The 20979-nt window shown below is 41.9% G+C and overlaps 1 protein-coding gene across 1 annotated transcript in view; it reads left to right on the top strand.

Annotated features, from left to right (window-relative positions):
• Positions 1 to 20979, top strand: part of DTWD2 (DTW motif tRNA-uridine aminocarboxypropyltransferase 2) — a 191449-nt gene that overhangs the window by 59710 nt on the left and 110760 nt on the right. Inside the window, exons 2-3 of the mRNA XM_048850130.2 lie at positions 16598 to 16688; positions 20424 to 20518. Coding sequence (XP_048706087.1) covers positions 16598 to 16688; positions 20424 to 20518 — 186 coding nt within the window. The remainder of the gene's footprint in view (positions 1 to 16597; positions 16689 to 20423; positions 20519 to 20979) is intronic.

The raw sequence follows: 20979 nt of genomic DNA, 5'->3' as shown, positions 1-20979 counted from the left end.
TAATAATGAAAGAGTTTTTAGGGCTAAATTTAACACCCTCCTCCCAAACATCCTAATGTCAAAATTCAGACTGTCATCTTCTCATCTCTTCTCTCCCCCAATTTCTTTAAACATTTTTCCATGTGACTGGCTGTCTCTTTGGAGAATTTATCAATTCCTAAATAAAATCCAATCCACTCCCCTGCAAAACTTTTTAATTCTACAAAGAAAAACGTTTCCTAAAAATTGGAAATTGCTATCACATTGTTTCCCTGGATTTCTTCAAAACTAAATTTAACACACACGCATGTGCGTGCAAAAACAGAATGCCTATTTAAAAAAATGCATAGAGTATGAAATGGTAATAAAAGGAAATTCAGTAATGATTTGTAAATTATTATTAAACAAGAAACATGGATACACATCATCTTTGTTGTGTTCTTTGCAGGAAGAGTGCACTTTGTCTTCATTTTTTTTTCAAGTAGTATCCTAGGTGGCTTACTCTTCCCCCCTGCCCCCCCCCCAAAAAAAACCCCAAACAAACAAAGAAAATAATATTGCTGTCCTTAAACAGAACTCTGCATATGTCAGGAAATAAAATTACTTCTTCCAGGCCCTCATGCAGAAATATGTGATTTTTCTTGTCCTGTTTGGGCTTAAATCTGAAAAGAATGGCACCTTACAAAGATTATAAGTAATGCTTTCAGATGTTTTGCTACAGTAGTTCAAATTCAGACTACTTAAGTTGAGACTGAAAATCATTAACATCTGATGGCTGTTTGGTGCCATCTGCGAAATGAATTTGCAGTGTCAGTCCACTTTCTATTGGACAGGTGTCAACAGAAAATCCAAGATCAAAATTGGCACTAATTGGCACCCTTGTTTGCAGTCTGCAAAGAGGCCATAAGTATGAATGCACACACAATCTGAATGAACAGCCCTTTCTTTGTGTTTGAGATATGGACATTTTAGGCTAGATTTTCGGAAGAGCTTAGTACGTTGGGGGCGGAGCTTATTTCAAATGTGCTGAATTACTTTGAAAATCTAGCCGTGTCATACAGGGAACTGCTGTGTGCCGAGTGCTTTTGAAAATCTGGCTGCAATTGTGGGTCCTGAGCATTTGCAAATCTGGCCCTTTGTATTAGAATGGTTGCATAGGTAAATTGTTCTGTAGCAGAAATGTAGCAACATTTTTTACTTGAAGTACTGATTGTTTTCTTGACATGTTATGTTCATCTATTTAATTGGCCAATTTTGTTCTTATTAAGCTGGCATTGATTCAGAATTAACTTGATTGAAGTCTATGGAGGTACTTTGGTTTCCACTGATATAACTAAATGCAAAATTTAGCCCGAGATTTTGATGGCTTCTTTAAACTAGCTGATTGCCCTAGGCAGGAGGAAGGGGGGAGGCATGAGAACTCAGCGCACCTCCTCCCCCTTCTCTCCCCTGCCTTCTGCCCACAGCAATCAGCTGGCTTTCTTCATTCCGAAGGAAGGGGGGAGGAGCGAGGACGCAGCCTGCAAAGTAAAGGGGAAGGAGGTGGTGGGGGGGAGAAGAGGTGGGTCAAGGGTGGAGGTTTGGGGGAAGGGGTGGAGTGGGCAGGCTGAGGGTTGAGTGATGGCGATCCTGACAGGGAACACAGCTCCAAAGGTATTAGGAGAGTTGGTCGTCTAATGACTTGCTATAAAGAAATTTACCAAGGAAAAAAAAGGGAAAGCAAAACAACAATCTCTCCATGTGTTTTTTCGAGTTCAGAAAGAGGAGCAGCCGGACAATCCACCCTCTTCCACTCTGTGACTCCACCACCTCAACCAAGCTTCATACTCAGCAATGATGATTGTAGTATTAAATTGCTTGTTTAAAATGTATATAATGCCTTTTGTCTGGCAAAAAAAAATTTCCCTGGAACCTAACCCCCCCCCCCATTTACATTAATTCTTACGGGGAAATTGGATTCGCTTAACATCGTTTCACTTAACGTTGTAGTTATGTTCCTGAAAAATGCGACTTTAAGTGAGGAGTTACTGTACTTTATTGGCAAAAAGAAAAGGAGTACTTGTGGCACCTTAGTACACCTTTTCTTTTTGCAGATACAGACTAACATGGCGGCTAGTCTGAAACCCGTACTTTGAGTGCAGTGTATGAAGGAGGGCCTCGAGTAAGGGGCAGCAAATGTCTGGTACATCTTATTACAGCAATGTATAGCTTCTGATCATGGATTCATTAATTCACTAATTGTATCAATAAATATAAAAACATCATTAGCAATACTACTTAAAATAGCTTTTAAATATGAATGTTTGTTTTGCAGCTTAGTTATGTATCTATTTGCAAATAATGTTTTTCATATAATACTGCATTTAAAGAGAAAACATTCTGTAATATGTCACTTTCTTCATAAAATTAGCTATGATATATTCCATCATATACACAGGCTGCATATAGAAAGATTGAATGCTTCTGCTTCAGTATTGTTTAACTTTTCATAGGAAGCAAAACTCAACTTGCTTCTGATTTTCTGGTGCAGACATAATACTGGGAACCAAGTATAATAGGAAATGTTTTGAAAATTGTACTCAGTATGCTATACACATATCCCTACATAACTCTACAGCCAGCTTTAAAAAGAAACTTGTAATCACTGCAGAGGTTTACATGATACAGAAAAGGTGTCTTTAACATAATTATTAATATCTGGAAAATTATTTATATGGAGGTAGTAATAGATACAATTTCTATTTTAATATTTCTATAGATATTAAGAAGTGTGCCTTTGCCATATCAAATAAAGGGTTTGATTCTTCACTGTACCTGAACAGAAGGGCTGACAAAGGCAGAGGGCAGCTTTAACTTAAGACTCTGATATAACATCCCTCGGCCTGGGATCTATGACCAGTGGGGAATGGGCCATAGCAGAGCCTCGCTCTATCTCTGCCTTGCTCTCTGCCCTCTCTTCTGCACCCTGACGTCCCCTGGATCTCCCTACCCTGGTTGTCAGAGTTCTGGTGCAGGAGGTGGTGATAGCAACTGGCGGAGAGTCACTCTGAAGAGGGGGGAGGGGGAATTTTCCAAGGCAATACTCTGGTCTCTTTACATAAGATACAAAGTGAGTTTCATAGACCAGAGAATCTGGCCCCAAATGTATAAGTAGTACAATTAGCTGGGTCATCTAAAAATAACAAATAATGGGTATAGCACATATTTAGATTACTTTATTTTTTTATACTGAAAGGCCAGGAAGAAACTGACTAGCATATTGCAAAATAGATATAGTGCTTGATTTACACACATGAATGAGTTTCTTACTAGATATATGTATCTTCACTGTCATTTAAGGATCTAATACAAAACTTATTGAAGTCAATAGGAAGCTTTCCTTTAACTTCAATGGGCTTTGTATCAAACCTTAAATGTAATTATAAATAGTTTTGCAAAGAGTTAACAGAAACCCTGCATAGACAGCCTGATCCTGAACTGCTGCAGTTTGTGGGAGCTTTGCCATTGATTTCAGTGAGCGTAAGATCAAGCTCTAAATATCTTGCAATTCAAGGGTTAAATGATGCTTTCCATATTTAAACCAAATAAACTTTAGTGAGAGTTTTTTACATGCGCAGACAGTTGAATGTAGTGCAAAATAAGCATGAGCAGGGACCATGCAGTGCTGCAAAAATATAGAGAGGCACATGTGATCATTAGAGCTGTAATGCTTAGCAGAACAGATGGATTTTCAGAAGCTAGTCAAAAGAGGAGGGCTTTTGGCATAGACTTAGTTGGGAGGCTATTCCAAGAGTAAAAAAATGTATGTATTTGTTTATGTATGGCTTTAAATCACATTCTATCACTTTTGATGTTATCTGGGAATTCAGCTTCTTTCAATCAGTTGGTGTGAGTAAACTTGAGAGGAACAAGAGATGCCCTGAAAAAATTAAAGCCACAATAATTGCTTCAAACAAGGCACTTTAAAAAACCCCAACAAAACCCCCAACCCACCTATATTCATAATTTAATTAAGCAATAAGACATGTCAGAGTTGTATTGTACCGGGCTATTGCTGCATCCTGAGAAATGGTGATATCCTAGTATTACACATACCTTGCAGTGTTTTAGCTTGTAAACTATTCTTATAGGGTACTGCCATTACTGATTTATTAAATCAGGGCAACTGTATATTAAAAAAATGGACAAATGGATTGCCCTGTTGTGTTGTAAAACTGGCAAAAGGAAGAACTCCAATGACAATTCCTCTGAAGGAATTATTGTCATCAGTTCAAGAGGGGCACATGGTTATACTAACCCACAGAATGAGCAGCAGGGCCTATCCATCAGATCCACAGAAGGCCAGGGCCATCTGTGCAGAGACACTGACAAGAATACTGCTCCTTGTCAGTATAGCTCCAAAGTTGTCGTACACACTGCCAGGCAGTCCTCCAGGATTCAGATTCAGAACCCTGGGCTTCTTGGGTTGCCTGCCATGGAAAGGGAACCAGGTAATACAGCATCAGACAAGGTGAAGGTGAAACAGTCATTCAGGTTTTTCAGCACAGCAGCCCAAGGCGTAGGAGACTGCATTTAGAAGGGCCTTTCTCATATGCCAGCTGCCAACTGTGTTTGGACACAGGAATGTAAACAATGGTTTGTTAAATGTGAATTAGTCCTAGCCAAATTGGGGACTGTTGGCAGATAGGGCATGACTATTTGCCAGACTTTGAGACCTAGCTTAAGGTATCAGTAATGGGTTGTTATAGAGGAGTAGTCTTTCACCTAAAGGTGAGGTAGATTGTTTGGGGAGAATGGGTTGCCTAATAAGGGCAATTTTTTTTCACAGGTTTCATTGTCTTGAGTTCTGTCATCTTTTGTTATAACTCCTCCTGCAGTAATTTTCCCTCTTGTACCTCAGATTGTATGGAGTTGAAACATGGCATATCAGTTGTCCGTCAACCTTAAGGCAATTATTATTTGGGGAAAAAAGGGTTTAAATGCCTGACTTTTTCTTCTTTTTCAACTTATCCAGAACTAGTTTCTAACACTGTTGCTCAAGAGAATGGAGAGGGAAAGCTGTAGCAGATTAAGGCTAAATCTTGTGTGCACTGGGGATCCAGTCCACCATTTTAAAGGGCTCTGCACTTTTGGTTGAGGGAAGAGGTATAGTACCTTCTGCCTCTGATCTAAATGATAGTAGTCGTAAGGAGACACCACTGGAACGCTCTCCTCCTCCTCCTCCTCCCACCCCCCATGACTAGGAGTGTGAGAGAAAAGCCCTCCAACATATCCAGTACCCCAAAGAGTTTATAGCTAAAATAAAGGTACAAAGAAATTTGGTGGGTAGTTAATTCTTGGTGTCAGTTGTTGCCATTGTATTCATTTGTTTTACATCCTGAAAAATGAATGTAGTAGTTAATGTTGGAAAACTGCAGTTGAGGCCTGAAAAATTTAATTTAAAAACTAAGTGTTTTTTATTTGTTTGTGAAAAAGCACTGAAGTCGTAATGCTATTTGCCCTCTAAACAGAAAAGTAGCAAAAGTAAATTTTTTCTCAGATTTTCCAAAATATATTTGCTCACAGTTTTAAACTCTCCATGCCAAGTCCTAGCATAACATAATCCCTGAATACTGTTTTAATGAGTTTGTATTAGTATAAAGTATGTGAAATGGAAAGGGGTAACTGTGTGGACTCTGTCCAGCTTTGTCAGGTGTGCTTTGACCTTAAGGTCTGTGGTGTTTTGACTTAGATGGGGGAGAAATCTGTTTAACTTGTATTTGAAGCATTCATCTACACTTGGCCAGCTGCATTTCCTTGAAAATATTGAGTCTGTGGCCTGACCTTGGCAATGTGCTTAGAACATGATGATGTTGCCACTAGTGAAAATAGTTCAAAAACATCAGCTTCCTTTTAACATTGCAAATACTGTTTCTAAAACATATGTTGTGACACACTTACATTCACATGGGTTTTTGGCCAGGAAAGTTTACAAATTCAGAATATAAAAACACAGTTATGTTGCTCTGCTTAGGTTGCTCTTTATCGTGGGATAAACTGTCTGAGTTCATTGTAAATATTAAAACTTGTTAATTGCATATATTCAGAATAAAGCTAAATGGCTACATTTCAGAAGACTCACTTGAGAGGAGGCACTGGGACCTGAAAGTGTGTACTTATTTCCATCCTCAGAATGGTGCCTGATTTCAACAGCCTTGTGGGCATGGGTAGTGAGACAACGACTCACTGGCACGGCTCCTCCTGCTGGTCGTATGGGAATTAGCTCTTTCCAGCTCTTTTGGAGCGCCCTCTGCAGGCCCATGTCTCACCTGCTGCCGCCCCTCCCTCCCTCCCGGACCCGGGTGCCTTTTACCCTGGGGTTCTGCCCCAGCAGTACCCCCACACTCTGGGTCTCCCCTCCCAGGGGAACCCGCAGCCCTCTTAACCCACCTTGCCTCAGTGGCTATTGCCAGTTGTCATCTAGTCCCCTTTCTCTGGGGCAGACTGCAGTCTCTAATGGATTTACCAGGCTGGATCTCCCCAGCTCCTCTTACCTTTCCCCAGCACTACTCCACTTCAGGTACCTTGCTCCCAGGCAGCTAGCCCTTCCCACTCCAGGGCTAGAGTGAGACTCTTCTGCTTCTGGCCCACAGCCCTCTTAAAAGGGCCAGCTGGGCCCTGATTGAACTAGCCACACCTGTGGTCAGGTACTCCCTCAGCTTTTCCCAGCCCTCTCCAGGGCTACGTTTATTATTAGCTCCCCAGGGCAGCCCTCTCCCAGGACTGTTTTAATCCCTTCAGGGCTGGAGCGGGGGTGACCACCCAACTACAGCATGTTCAGACGGGTTGAAAATTAGACCTCAGAAAAGCACACCTATGGCCTGGACATACATAGATTTTATTTGTGTGAGAATGGAGATTAGAAGGAGACTGTGAGAAGGGGTTTTCATAGACCAGGCTATTTTATGGCTTTCTGCATCTTCAGCTTTATAGCATTCCTGCCCCATGACCACGATTCACAGCAGGCTTGACACCAGGAAAGGGAAACATTGCTTGGCTGGTCTTAGTCGTGTTGGGAAACACTGTAAACGATAAACTGCACACAACATATGATAAGTAAACAAAATGTGTCTTTCAATTTCAACATTAGTTTTTTAAAAACTTTTTACATTTTAAAATAAACTAGATTAAAAAAACATGGGAGTGGCTTCCTGCCCCAGCATGTGAAGAAAATTGGGAGTGACATCATTCGACAATTTCAGAACATTCAACACTTTTACTAAACTTTAACCAGTATGGTATTGTACTTACACTAGGGTGGCCTGGGATTGGGATCACTGCCTGGCATTGCCTTATAATAATTTTCCAGATACAGAACTCTACAATTGAAAACAGAGGAAACAACATCTTTAGAGAATTCTGAACCATAGTGAAATTACAGATACACGAGTAAAACTGTCCACCTCCCGAAGGAAACCTTTAGTTTGCCCTTGTTGATGTAGACATGAATGTTCCCTTATCACCTGTCTTGATTCTCCCTGAAGAGAGCCATTACCACAGGGCACATTTGGGCAGAAGGATTCCCCTGGAGAGACCTCTTCCCTCTGGAATAAGCCCAGACCACTCTTCTCGTGTTTTTCTTTTTGGATCCAAGGCTGCAATTCCTACTCAGTTTTAACTTCAGCCTGCTGTGCATTGCAGGATTGTGCCCACAAACTTTAAAAAATAAACAAAAAGGTACAAAATACTCCTTTTGCCTGGATGGCCTTCAGAGTGTAGGCTTCTGTAACCTTGACACTCCATTTGTGGTTGTGGAACAGGATTTCTGCCATTCTATAGTCTAGGGGAAAGGTTCTTCCCTTTCCCACTACTACCCTTGATGAGCCCCACAGTTTGCAGGCTAATAATTTGGGCTGTATATAGGGAATTGCCTCTAAAAGCACAGTAACCATGAGGCATCAAAATGAGAGCACAGAAATAAGCATGGTGCCCCCAGAATGGGGTTGTACAAAGACATAGTCAACATAATTGGGTGCCTAATTGGGTGCCTAAACTTAAATCATGTGTATATACACATGTAAGTAATTAATTTTATTGAAAAATACTTTGTTTGCAATTCCTTCAAATCAAATTACAGATGGACAGTGTTGAGTTTATAATGTGAAAATACTTGCTTTCTTTATGTTTAGAATGTCCATTTATTAAATTTTAACAAAGTTGAAAAGTCACCAACCAAAAATACAACCACGTGTGAAAAATGCAAAAAGGAACAGAAAGGAGGGGGGTTTATATGAAACAGAGACCCAGAAACAAAGTAAATTGTGTCTGAGAAACTTAATTATAACAAACACAGTTCAGGATTCACTGGATGCCATTTGCTTCAGTTTATAGAAGCTGGGGGGGAAATGTAGCTCTTTAAACAGGAGTTCGGGAGTTAAGAATTTACTGTTTTGAAACTGATTTATTCAGTGCATATTCACTCCTAGGCCCTGGTCTACACTAGGACTTTAGGTCGAATTTAGCAGCGTTAAATCGATGTAAACCTGCACCCGTCCACACAATGAAGCCCTTTATTTCGACTTAAAGGGCTCTTAAAATCGATTTCCTTACTCCACCCCTGACAAGTAGATTAGCGCTTAAATCGACGTTGCCGGCTCGAATTTGGGGTACTGTGGACACAATTCGATGGTATTGGCCTCCGGGAGCTATCCCAGAGTGCTCCATTATGACCGCTCTGGACAGCACTCTCAACTCAGATGCACTGGCCAGATAGACAGGAAAAGAACTGCGAACTTTTGAATCTCATTTCCTGTTTGGCCAGCGTGGCAAGCTGCAGGTGACCATGCAGAGCTCATCAGCAGAGGTGACCATGATGGAGTCCCAGAATCGCAAAAGAGCTCCAGCATGGACCGAACGGGAGGTACGGGATGTGATCGCTGTTTGGGGAGAGGAATCCGTGCTATCAGAACTCTGTTCCAGTTTTCGAAATGCCAAAACCTTTGTCAAAATCTCCCAGGGCATGAAGGACAGAGGCCATAACAGGGACCCGCATTAGTGCCGCGTGAAACTGAAGGAGCTGAGGCAAGCCTACCAGAAAACCAGAGAGGCGAACGGCCGCTCTGGGTCAGAGCCCCAAACATGCCGCTTCAATGATGAGCTGCATGCCATTTTAGGGGGTTCAGCCACCACTACCCCAGCCGTGTTGTTTGACTCCTTCAATGGAGATGGAGGCAATACGGAAGCAGGTTTTGGGGACGAAGAAGATGATGATGAGGAGGAGGTTGTAGATAGCTCACAGCAAGCAAGCGGAGAAACCGGTTTTCCCGACAGCCAGGAACTGTTTCTCACCCTGGACCTGGAGCCAGTACCCCCCGAACCCACCCAAGGCTGCCTCCTGGACCCAGCAGGTGGAGAAGGGACCTCTGGTGAGTGTACCTTTTAAAATACTATACGTGGTTTAAAAGCAAGCATGTGAAAGGATTACTTTGCCCTGGCATTTGCGGTTCTCCTAGATGTAGTCCTAAAGCCTTTGCAAAAGGTTTCTGGGGAGGGCAGCCTTATTGCGTCCTTCATGGTAGGACACTTTACCACTCCAGGCCAGTAACACGTACTCGGGAATCATTGTAGAACAAAGCATTGCAGTGTATGTTTGCTGGCATTCAAACAACATCCGTTCTTTATCTCTCTGTGTTATCCTCAGGAGAGTGAGATATAATTCATGGTCACCTGGTTGAAATAGAGTACTTTTCTTCAGGGGACACTCAGAGGAGCCCATTCCTGCTGGGCTGTTTGCCTGTGGCTAAACAGAAATGTTCCCCGCTGTTAGCTACAGGGAGGGGGGAAGGTTGAGGGGGTAGCCACGCGGTTGGGGGAGGCAAAATGCGACCCTGTAACGAAAGCACATGTGCTATGTATGTCATGTTAACAGCAAGGTTTACCCTGAAAGAGTGTAGCCACTGTTTTATAAAATGTGTCTTTTTAAATACCGCTGTCCCTTTTTTTTTCTCCACCAGCTGCATGTGTTTCAATGATTACAGGATCTTCTCCTTCCCAGAGGCTAGTGAAGCTTAGAAAGAAAAAAAAACGCACTCGCGATGAAATGTTCTCCGAGCTCATGCTGTCCTCCCACACTGACAGAGCACAGACGAATGCGTGGAGGCAAATAATGTCAGAGTGCAGGAAAGCACAAAATGACCAGAAGGAGAGGTGGCGGGCTGAAGAGAGTAAGTGGCGGGCTGAAGACAGGGCTGAAGCTCAAATGTGGCGGCAGCATGATGAGAGGAGGCAGGATTCAATGCTGAGGCTGCTGCAGGACCAAACCAGTATGCTCCAGTGTATGGTTGAGCTGCAGCAAAGGCAGCTGGAGCACAGACTGCCACTGCAGCCCCTCTGTAACCAACCGCCCTCCTCCCCAAGTTCCATAGCCTCCACACCCAGATGCCCAAGAACACGGTGCGGGGGCCTCCGGCCAACCAGCCACTCCACCACTGAGGATTGCCCCCAAAAAAGAAGGCTGTCATTCAATAAATTTTAAAGTTGTAAACTTTTAAAGTGCTGTGCTTAAAGTGCAGTCTGGCATTTTCCTTCCCTCCTCCACCACTATGCGGTCCCACCAGTCTGTGCTTGTTTCCCGAGCCCAGAATCGGCGTTTCACAGCATGAACCTGCCCCATTAGCACCATGATGCATGCATTGGCAGGGCCCATGCTTTCAGAGAAATCTGTGTCCATGTCCTGATCACTCACGTGACCGCGCTGACGTCGCCTCCTCGCCCGGTATCGCTCTGCCAGGTTCTGGTGCTGCATATACTGCTGGATAATGCGTGTGGTGTTTAATGTGCTCCTAATTGCCAAAGTGAGCTGAGCGGCCTCCATGCTTGCCTTGGTATGGCGTCTGCACAGAAAAAAGGCGCGGAACGATTATCTGCCATTGCTCTGATGGAGGGAGGGGCGACTGACGACACGGCTTACAGGTTTGGCTTCAGGGAGCTAAAATCAACAAAGGGGGTGTCTTTACATCAAGGAGTATTTCAGGCAGGACTTCACGGAGGGTTCCAATAAGAAATGGTGCACCTACGTTATTGTTCTTATTGGAACAAGGAGGTTAGCCTGGCCTCTGATTGATACATGGCTAGATTTACCTCGCTGCACCTTCTCTGTGAGTGACTGCAGTGTGACCTAGAGGAATGAGTCCCCTAGACAGGGGAGGAGGCAAATGAGTGCAAAACAAATCTGGTCTATTTCTTGTTTTGACCCACTCCATCTATCTTTTACATCTTTGGCTGGCAGCAGACGGTGCAGAAGGACTGCATGCCATCTACATCTCATGGCTGCTCGGCAGAAGATGGTACAGTACGACTGCTAGCCATCCTCATCTCTTGCCTGCCTGGCAGAAGATGGTACAGTACGACTGCTAGCAGTCCGTATCGCCTGCCCGCTCACCATAAGACGGTTCAATAGGACTGACTGCAGGACTAAAGAGAATGACCTGGTCAAGTCACTCCAAATTTAGTCCCTGCGCCCATGTCTGCCCAGGCGCTCCCAGCCGACGTGGCCAGGAGCACCTCGGACATGACGAGGACGACTACCAGTCATACTGCACCGTCTGCTGCCAGAAGGCAATGGGTTGCTGCTACTGTGTAGCAAAGCCGTACCGCGTCTGCCAGCACCCAGGAGACATAGGGTGACGGTTACCTGAGCGGGCTCCATGCTTGCCGTGGTATGGCGTCTGCACAGGTAACTCAGGAAAAAAGGCGCGAAACGATTGTCTGCCCTTGCTTTCACGGAGGGAGGGAGGGAGGGAGGGAGGGAACGGGGGCCTGACGATATGTACCCAGAACCACCTGCGACAATGTTTTAGCCCCATCAGAGTGCTCCATTATGACTGCTCTGGACAGCACTCTCAGATGCCCGATTGTTTGCCGTTGCTCTGATGCAGGGAGGGGCGACTGAGGACACGGCTTACAGGGTTGGCTTCAGGGAGCTAAAATCAACAAAGGGGGTGTCTTTACATCAAGGAGTATTTCAGGCAGGACTTCACGGAGGGTTCCAATAGGAAATGGTGCACCTAAGTTATCGTTCTTATTGGAACAGGAAGGTTAGCCTGGCCTCTGATTGATACATGGCTAGATTTATCTCTCTGCACCTTCTCTGTGAGTGACTGCAGTGTGACCTAGAAGAATGAGTCCCCTAGACGGGGGAGGGGGGGAAGCAAATGAATACAGAACAAATCTGGTCTATTTCTTGTTTTGATCCACTCCATCTATCTTTTACATCTTTGGCTGGCAGCAGACGGTGCAGAAGGACTGCTAGCAATCCTCATCTCCTGCCTGCCTGGCAGAAGATGGTACAGTACGACTGCTAGCAGTCCGTATCACCTGCCCGCTCACCATAAGACGGTTCAATAGGACTGACTGCAGGACTAAAGAGAATGACCTGGTCAAGTCACTCCAAATTTAGTCCCTGCGCCCATGTCTGTCCAGGCGCTCCCAGCCAACGTGGCCAGGAGCACCTCGGACATGACGATGACGGCTACCTGTTGTACTGTACCGTCTGCTTCCAGAAGGCAAGGGGTTGCTGCTACTGTGTAGCAATGCCGTACCGTGTTTGCCAGCACCCAGGAGTCATAGGGTGACGGTTACCTGAGCGGGCTCCATGCTTGCCGTGGTATGGCGTCTGCACAGGTAACTCAGGAAAAAAGGCGCGAAACGATTGTCTGCCCTTGCTTTCACGGAGGGAGGGAGGGAACGGGGGCCTGACGATATGTACCCAGACAATGTTTTAGCCCCATCAGGCATTGGGATCTCAACCCAGAATTCCAATGGGCAGCGGAGACTGCGGGAACTGTAGGATAGCTACGCACAGTGCAATGCTCCGGAATTCGACTCTAGCCTCGGTACTGTGGAAGCGCTCCGCCGAGTTAATGCACTTAATGCACTTAGAGCATTTTCCGTGGGGACACACACATTCGAATATATAAAACCGATTTCTAAAAAAACGACTTCTATAAATTCGACCTTATTCCGTAGTGAAATCTCTTTTCTACAGTAAATGATGTAACTGGAAATCCTTAACTATCAACTTCTCTTAATGCAGTGAGCTGGGTAATGTCTGAGAGAAATCATATATTTAATAGGATGTTTAATTGCAGGGAAGTACAAGAATGTCAAAGTTATGATGAATAAGAAAAGTTAGCTTCTGTCTAAACATTCAAGGCAAAGACAGCAAAAAGCCTGTTGGGGATTGCACCTATTTGCGGTTATACTCCATTATAATCAAGTAGTATTCAGAAGGTTTTAATCTATACTTAATACCTATGAGGAAATATGAAAAATAAGACAACAATACACTGTGCTGGAGCAACTTCCATACGCTTACTCAAAAGTGTTGAAATGAAGAAATAAGCTAAATCATCAAAAACATTTCCCTGTTCATATGTACCCATCTTGAGATACTTAGTCTCAGCACACCTGAAAATGAGCGATGAGTGTTCAGTCTGTTTAAATCAGGCCCAAGGTATCTCAAGTTGAGCACCAGAATCAATGGGCTCTCTTTCAGATTTGGCTGTAATATGTGCACTACTACTAGAGAAAACTTAATGGCTTGAATGGTAATTTGGGATATATACAGCTAAATATCTACAACCTATCCTGAAGGATGACCCATCACTCTCACAGATCTTGGGAGACAGGCCAGTCCTTGCTTACAGACAGCCCCCCAACCTGAAGCAAATATTCACCAGCAACCACACAACAGAACCACTAACCCAAGAACCTATCCTTGCAACAAAGCCCGTTGCCAACTGTGTCCACATATCTATTCAGGGGACACCATCATAGGGCCTAATAACATCAGCCACACTATCAGAGGCTCGTTCACCTGCGCATCTACCAATATGATATGTGCCAGCAATGCCCCTCTGCCATGTACATTGGTCAAACTGGACAGTCTCTATGTAAAAGAATAAATGGACACAAATCAGATGTCAAGAATTGTAACATTCAAAAACCAGTTGGAGAACGCTTCAATCTCTTTGGTCACTCGATTACAGACCTAAAAGTGGCAATTCTTCAACAAAAAAACTTCAAAAATAGACTCCAACGAGAGACTGCTGAATTGGAATTAATTTTCAAACTGGATACAGTTAGCTTAGGCTTGAATAAAGATTGGGAGTGGATGTGTCACTACACAAAGTAAAACTATTTCTACTTGTTTATTTCCCCTCCTACTGTTCTTGTAAAGTGCTGGAAGTGGCCCACCTTGATTATCACTACAAAATGTCCCCCCCGCCGCCCCGCTCTCCTGCCTGTAATAGCTCACCTTACCCAGTCACTCTTGTTACAGTCTGTATGGTAACACCCATTGTTTCATGTTCTCTGTGTATATAAAATCTCCCCACTATATTTTCTACTGTATGCATCTGATGAAGTTAGTTGTAGCTCACGAAAGCTTACGCTCTAATAAATTTGTTAGTCTCTAAGGTGCCACAAGTACTCCTTTTCCTTTTACAGCTAATAGAGTAACAGAGATTTCACTGATGAAAAAAGGCTAAGAGCGTCTGATCGTAAAGAAAGTGGAAGCATATGCTTGCTTAACTTAGGATAAAATTTTCTCACTCGTTACTTTGTAAGGCTATTTCTTATACTATGTAAGCTTTTATTTTTGCTTGTTTTTTTATAATCAACAAAGCTTCCTAGAGATAGTTTCTGGATTTACGGTGGTGTAAATCCTAGATTAACATAAACTTAAGATCTCTGGTGAGAGCTAGTCCGAAGTTGGGGCAAGATATAATTGAATTGAAACGTTTCAGGACTTGAAGGGCCAAAGGCCTTCACTGCATACTAAACTCAGGATTGCCTTTAAATTGAGTCCTGTCCAGTCACAAAAACCTTTAATTTTAGTCTGTTTGTGCTTTTAACTCAAATTCACTGGCCTGTCAGGACATATAGGGTAAAGGTCAAGTTAGCACAACTCGTCAGCTGTTAATATTACCATGCTAACTCCACTTGAATGCTGCTAGTCCTCCAGTGCCTTCCAACAATTCCCCTCGTGCTCTCAAAAAGGACAGAAAAGTCTTCTCACAACTTGCTGAGAATTCATAGAGCATTGCAGCTTACTGCAGTGCAAAGGGCCATCAGCTTTGCCCCCAGAAGTCTTAGTGCCACACTCTTGTGAGTGCAGTGCAGACTCAGCCACCCAAGTCTTTTTGCAGTGCAGCTGCTTTCTCAATCTAAGCCAGCAGTTCTCAACCTGCGGGCTGCATCCGGCCCAATTAGCACACAGCTGCGGTCCACCTCAGGTAAGTGCTAAAGGCTGTCCTGCATGGCGGGGTCCAGGCTACCCTGGCACCCAGCGCAGTGGGGTTTGGGCAGCCAGCTGGCCCCGCGTGGTGGGATCTGGGGTGAGCAGCTTGCCCCGTGCGGCAGGGGTCCAGGGTCGGGGTCCAGGCTACCGTTGCCCTGCCACCCGGCCCCTGCGGCCCAGGTAACATGCAATCATAAAAAAGTTGAGAACCACTCATCTAAGCTAAGTCAGGAGAATAACTCAAGTTAACTTTGCAGTGAAGACATATCAATTTAACGTACAGTGAACATATGCGGGTGTGGTCAGTAAATTTTAAAGGGAAAAACACGTTGACCATAAGGAGTAGTTGAAAATGGGGACCTTAGGTTTACAATGGAAATAATGACTCTTAGCTTTTTTTTTTTTTTAAGCCAAAGGGAAAGAAATGTATTTAGATGATCCTGGTTTTTGTAATCTTGTTGGTACCAGGAAAATATTTTGTTTGTTTTTTGTCACCAATTCTAATATGCTATTAGCAATATTTGTTTTTTATTTATTTATTGTTGGTTAGCTTATGACCCAACTTATTGACATCATTCTTATCCTCTGATATTATCTCTGCTCCACTATATTACACTGCATCCCATTCTGTGCTTCTCCCAGTGCCTGGACCTCCAACCAACTCTTCTTGTATACCAGATAACAACAATAATGTTCAAAACACTGTCTTTTTATATTCGTCTTCTATAAGACCTTTCATCGAGTACAGAACAACTTTAAACAGCTAATTTGTTTTGTACTGTTTGTGTCTCTTAGACTGTAAATTTCTGAAACAGTGACCATGTCTTCCTTTGTTTCTACATTTCCAAGTCTTCTGATAAATATAGTGTGGAATAGTAAATAATTACAACAAAATAATATATTTGGGATGTCTGTGGTTTGTTGTGCATACAAATATGCCTTCCTCTCTGTGCTTTGTATTATATTATTGACTTCTTTATTTGGGATGGAAGACAGTGGTTGATTTCTCACTTGGTCAAGGCATAGCCACTTATAAATTGTTTCCCTTGAATAGGTTGAAAATGAATTATTTGAAGTGCCTTAATCCCAACTGAATTTTCTAGAGCATGTTTCTGAATACTGCTCTCCAAAGTTTATTGAAATACAATCTTGTTTGTTTTTACAAATAATAGCAATATCAGCAACAGAAAGTTTATGTCATCAGGTTTGTGTAGGTGCAGTCTGCTGTACAGGAAAGTACTAGCACAACTCTTGGAAAGGGATAAATGTTTTACATAATAAAATTAATAGTGTGTATGACTAATTGTCAATGTTTTTTTTCCCCTTTCCATCCTGTAGCCGTCCTCAGAAGGTGTGTTTGTGTCCATTCTTCCCTGTACATCCTCTAAAAGTTTCCACCTGCTTGTATATAATTCAGCATCCAGCAGAGGTGAGTAAGGCTATGGGAATTGTCAGAGTTCAGCTAGAAGCTTACACAGCAAAGAGTGTGAGAGAGGGCAAGAGGAAACAATCTTGATCAGACATGTGCAACAACTTCAGCTTTGAAAATAGTTATAAAGCTGAACAACTAGTTCACATGATTTGTTAGTCATTTATTCTTTTATTTTTAAAATCTCTCATTATCTTCTTATTTTTTTCCCTCCTCTTGAATCATGGCCCATTCCTGAAATCCTTGTGTGTAAGAAATCCTTCCTCACATAAGCAGTCTCATTTATGTCAGTGGGGCTACTTGTGTAAGTAAAGATTTAGGAGTGAGCCCTTTTATATAGTATGTGTCTAGTGGCCTGGAGACAGTTGAGGCATTTGTATATTTTAGTCACAGATCTGTGTTTAGCTTTTATTATTCTGTATTAATCTATTAATGTTTAACAATATAAATCAAATAATAAGCTTGAGGTAATGGCCTTAAATGTTGTAGCAAGAGGAAGTCTACAGGAAAGCCCACTTACTTATCTGGTCTACTAGAGTTACTGTTTCAAAAATAAATAAATAAATAAATAAATAAATAAATAAATAAATAAAGTATTTAATGAAGCACATAAGTGAATCCTAAAAGAAACAGAATACCTATGTGTTCTCTTAGGTATTCTTAATGTTTTCTGATCACCTGTACTTAGCTCCTCAATAATTCCGAGTGATTTGTGTTTTGTAAGGATCCTCCCAAGTGGTGAGCACATTTTTCTACATTTTTGCTTCTTTCATGCCTTCAAAAAAATTATGGGCCCTAATAACTGTGTGAACCTAATAGCAAGATTTCTCATAACAATTTCATGTGCTTCCTGAATTAAGGATGATGCATTCTCCTGGCCATCTAAATGATGGAAGTACCTTAGTTGCAACAGATTTGGAAAGGCACTGTGGTCTAATGGTTGGGGCAGTGGACTGGAAGTTAAGAGGCCTGGGTTCTGGTCTTGGTTTAGCTGCTGACATATTCTGTGACCTTGGAGACCTTCTCTGTGTCTCTTTTTCCTCACACGTTCTGTCTGTCTTGTCTATTTAGATTTTAAGCTCTTTATGACAGGTGTCTGTGCTGGGGACTTGGGGATGGGGCATAGAGTTAGCTATGCTGACCATACACGTATTTGTTTTGCCACCCCTTTCCCCCAGCCTCTCTAGAGGAATCTCCAGCAGCATAGAACAGTCTGCTTTCTGGTCAGAAGCAAAGGAATGCAGCTTGGCTCAGGTCTGAGTCCTTAATGGAGTTAAAAGAATGTAAGCCACACTGTACATGTCTCGGTTCGAAACAATGCTTCCTGCAAAGCTAGTGATCACTATGTCTAACTTCTGTGAGGGAAATTTAAGTCCAAGAATCTTCTGGGTTTAATACCCTCATGCAAAGATCTGGTAACGTTAATTCACCTTCACTTATTCCTTATAGCATCCCCAGTTGAACCCTGAGGATTGTGGGATTTTTTTATTGGTACACTTTATCCATTCCAAAGAAAATCAAGATGACATTTCAACTGAGAGAAACCGAAAGGATATTGGGATTTTTGCTTATTTTTAATAAATTTTCTTTTAGTGGATGTTTCATTATTAGTCGTGAATCATGAAAAATCCAGGTCATTACAGAGAAAATATAAGGTTTTTGTAACCAACACCATGAACTCCCAGAAAAGAAGAATAACCCCTATGGTGCTGCATCTATGGTACTTCAATGGTCAAATATTCAGTATTTCCATAATACAAAGCATTGCACTCTGCTGCCAGGAGGAACATGCAAGAGTGCAAAGAAAGGAAATAATTACATGATTTCAGACCTGTAGATTGAAAATAGCTACAATTACAGTATATATTTAGCCTTAATCTTTAATAAGGTCTTGGTTATCCACAAGCTCATGTCTGAGTTCTGAAACAATTTCTTCTCTACTTTGTGTAGTCCATCTTTGATATACTGTCAACATTTCAAAACATATACTTTTCTCTTGTTGTTCACCTTTAATTCAGTTAAAAAAATACACTTCCAGACAGTTAGCAGCAAGCATTTGTCTAAAAGTTAGGTTATTTGGATTGGGCAGTGGTACCAAATCGGAAAAAAACATTGAAAGTAACAATTTTTGAATGTCTTCATCCTGCTGGCTATTAGTATTTTTTTTCTTGTATGAGACAACTAATAGCTGTTCTTTCAGCTCTTTGTTGCCATTCTTAACCACTTGTCAAAAAATGAATCTTCTGACACATCCAAGATTATTATTTTTGGCATCTGTTTGTGAAAGTAAAGTCAACCTCATTAGTGTGTGTGTGAGAGTGAGAGACGGTGGGAACACTCACAAGTATAAAAACTAATGTATTCTGTGCCCATATTAGACCTTTTTTCCCCAGTCTATTGTTTAAATATTTTGTTTGGATAGTGGTAGCCCAGGACATTGGATGCAGTGGCAGTCTTGCTATCATGGTTTTTCAGTCTTTGACCAAGTTTCTACTTTTTGTACATTCGTGCTTCTTCAGTCTGAGCATAAGAAGCAAATTGTTTGTTTTAACTTTTTAGATTTTCTAAAGGCCATGAAACTTCTTATCAATTTATTGAATCACAAAATATGCCCTTTTGGCAAAATTGCAGGATGACTATAGGTGAAGAAGCCTATTAAGTTTATATCATATTATCTCTTTTTCTTCTGGTGGGTGGCTTTGCAATTTGATGAGTGATCCCTTTAATATGATGCAAGCTTCCTAAGAACCATCCATTTTGGGGGTCTTGGCTCTTAAGAGAAAATTATTTCAAATAGGCCTCTGTATCGAAGTCAGGATTCCTGGCAGAGAGAACAATTGAGTTTTGTTGAGTATAGGGTTTGAGGAGCATACTTGTAGTCCTCCTCCTGATGGGTGGCTTTGCAATTTGAAATCAATCTCCCTCTCACCCACATGTATTTGTGTATAATACATTTTGTCATATAGCATGCTGTTTATGTAATCTGCATTATTGTTAATGGTACTGATCAGGGCGCGTTCTCCATTGTTTCATTGTTCATTGTTTCTCATTTTTTGTTCAAGTTTCTGTTTACAGTTTTCTTTTACAAACACCCTTGAGCTTTTTTTAAGTCACTGAAGGTCTGACCTTGCACCATTGAAGTCAAGGGAGTTTTTTCATTGACGTAGAGAGAGCAGGATAAAAGTCCAGCATGAAAATCCATTGAGATGGGTAGCTCTAAAAAAGAAATAATTACATACCTGTAAAAAATGCTTCTCTGAAGATATACAGAGGTGAAGAGACTGACCTCATTAATTTTTTTCATGTTTTAATTGGCAAATATATATGGAAGTATTTTAACTTCCAGCTTGAAATTAACTGGTGAAGTATTGGAGGGTTATGTTAAATACTTCAGCAATGGTAGGCTTGGAAGTCCTCAACATTCCAGACTTCATAGAATTTGGTTTATGGGAATTCCTACCAGGTCTAAACAGGTGCATGGAGGCAAGACTACATGTTTTCATTGAGCTGTATATTTTCAGAGAGCAACAATTACAGGTAAGTATTACATAGAATAGAATAAATTAACACTGAAATCTGGATTTTTTTCCTTTTGTATGCCTTTTCTATCACTCAGAGAACTGTATGATGCATATTTTGTGGTAGTAAGAACTACAAAAGAAACAACTACATTTTAAGAGTTTAAGAAAGCATCCGTATTCTTTTAAAACATTTTTTTTCCTTTTTGATTTAAAGGAAAGTCGAGTATTACGGACAGTGCCTCTTCTAACTGCTTGCCTCCCCGGAGACAAGTGTAAAGTCTTGATTGGTCGACGTTTTGGTGAAGATAGGTAAGCAGAATCGTTGATTCAACTTCTAGTTCTCTGTTGTGTACTATTGATGCTGCTGCTTTTAAAAGCTACACTGAATATTTTTGCATGTTCCAAGTGTTCACTGCTGTTCAGTGCTTAGGCTTACAATGAAGTTGAAATACAGTACAGCATTCTGTAAACTCCTTTTTGGTGTTTCCTTTTAATTAGCATTAAATCCACGGTTAGTTTTTTGTTTTGTTTTTTAAAACAAGCCCTTGGGGCGTCAGAAGTTGTTACCACTTCATACGGGGATGCTGTGGTATTCTGTATGTTCATTCTTGTCCTCTTTTCAGAAGCCTAGTACTGTGACATCTTTTCTTCAGGTGAGAAGGCAAGATGTCCTGGTCTTCTCTAAAGTCAGTAAATGGCAGTGCAGCCAATACTCTGCATCATTCTTATCCGTCATGATGCCTACAAAAATCTTGAATGGTTAGGCAGCT

Source organism: Caretta caretta, chromosome 5, assembly GCF_965140235.1.
Source record: "Caretta caretta isolate rCarCar2 chromosome 5, rCarCar1.hap1, whole genome shotgun sequence".
In the NCBI taxonomy this organism is placed as follows: Eukaryota; Metazoa; Chordata; order Testudines; family Cheloniidae; genus Caretta; species Caretta caretta.
The sequence above is the reverse complement of the archived record's forward strand: the minus strand, read 5'-3'. Positions and strand labels throughout refer to the sequence as shown.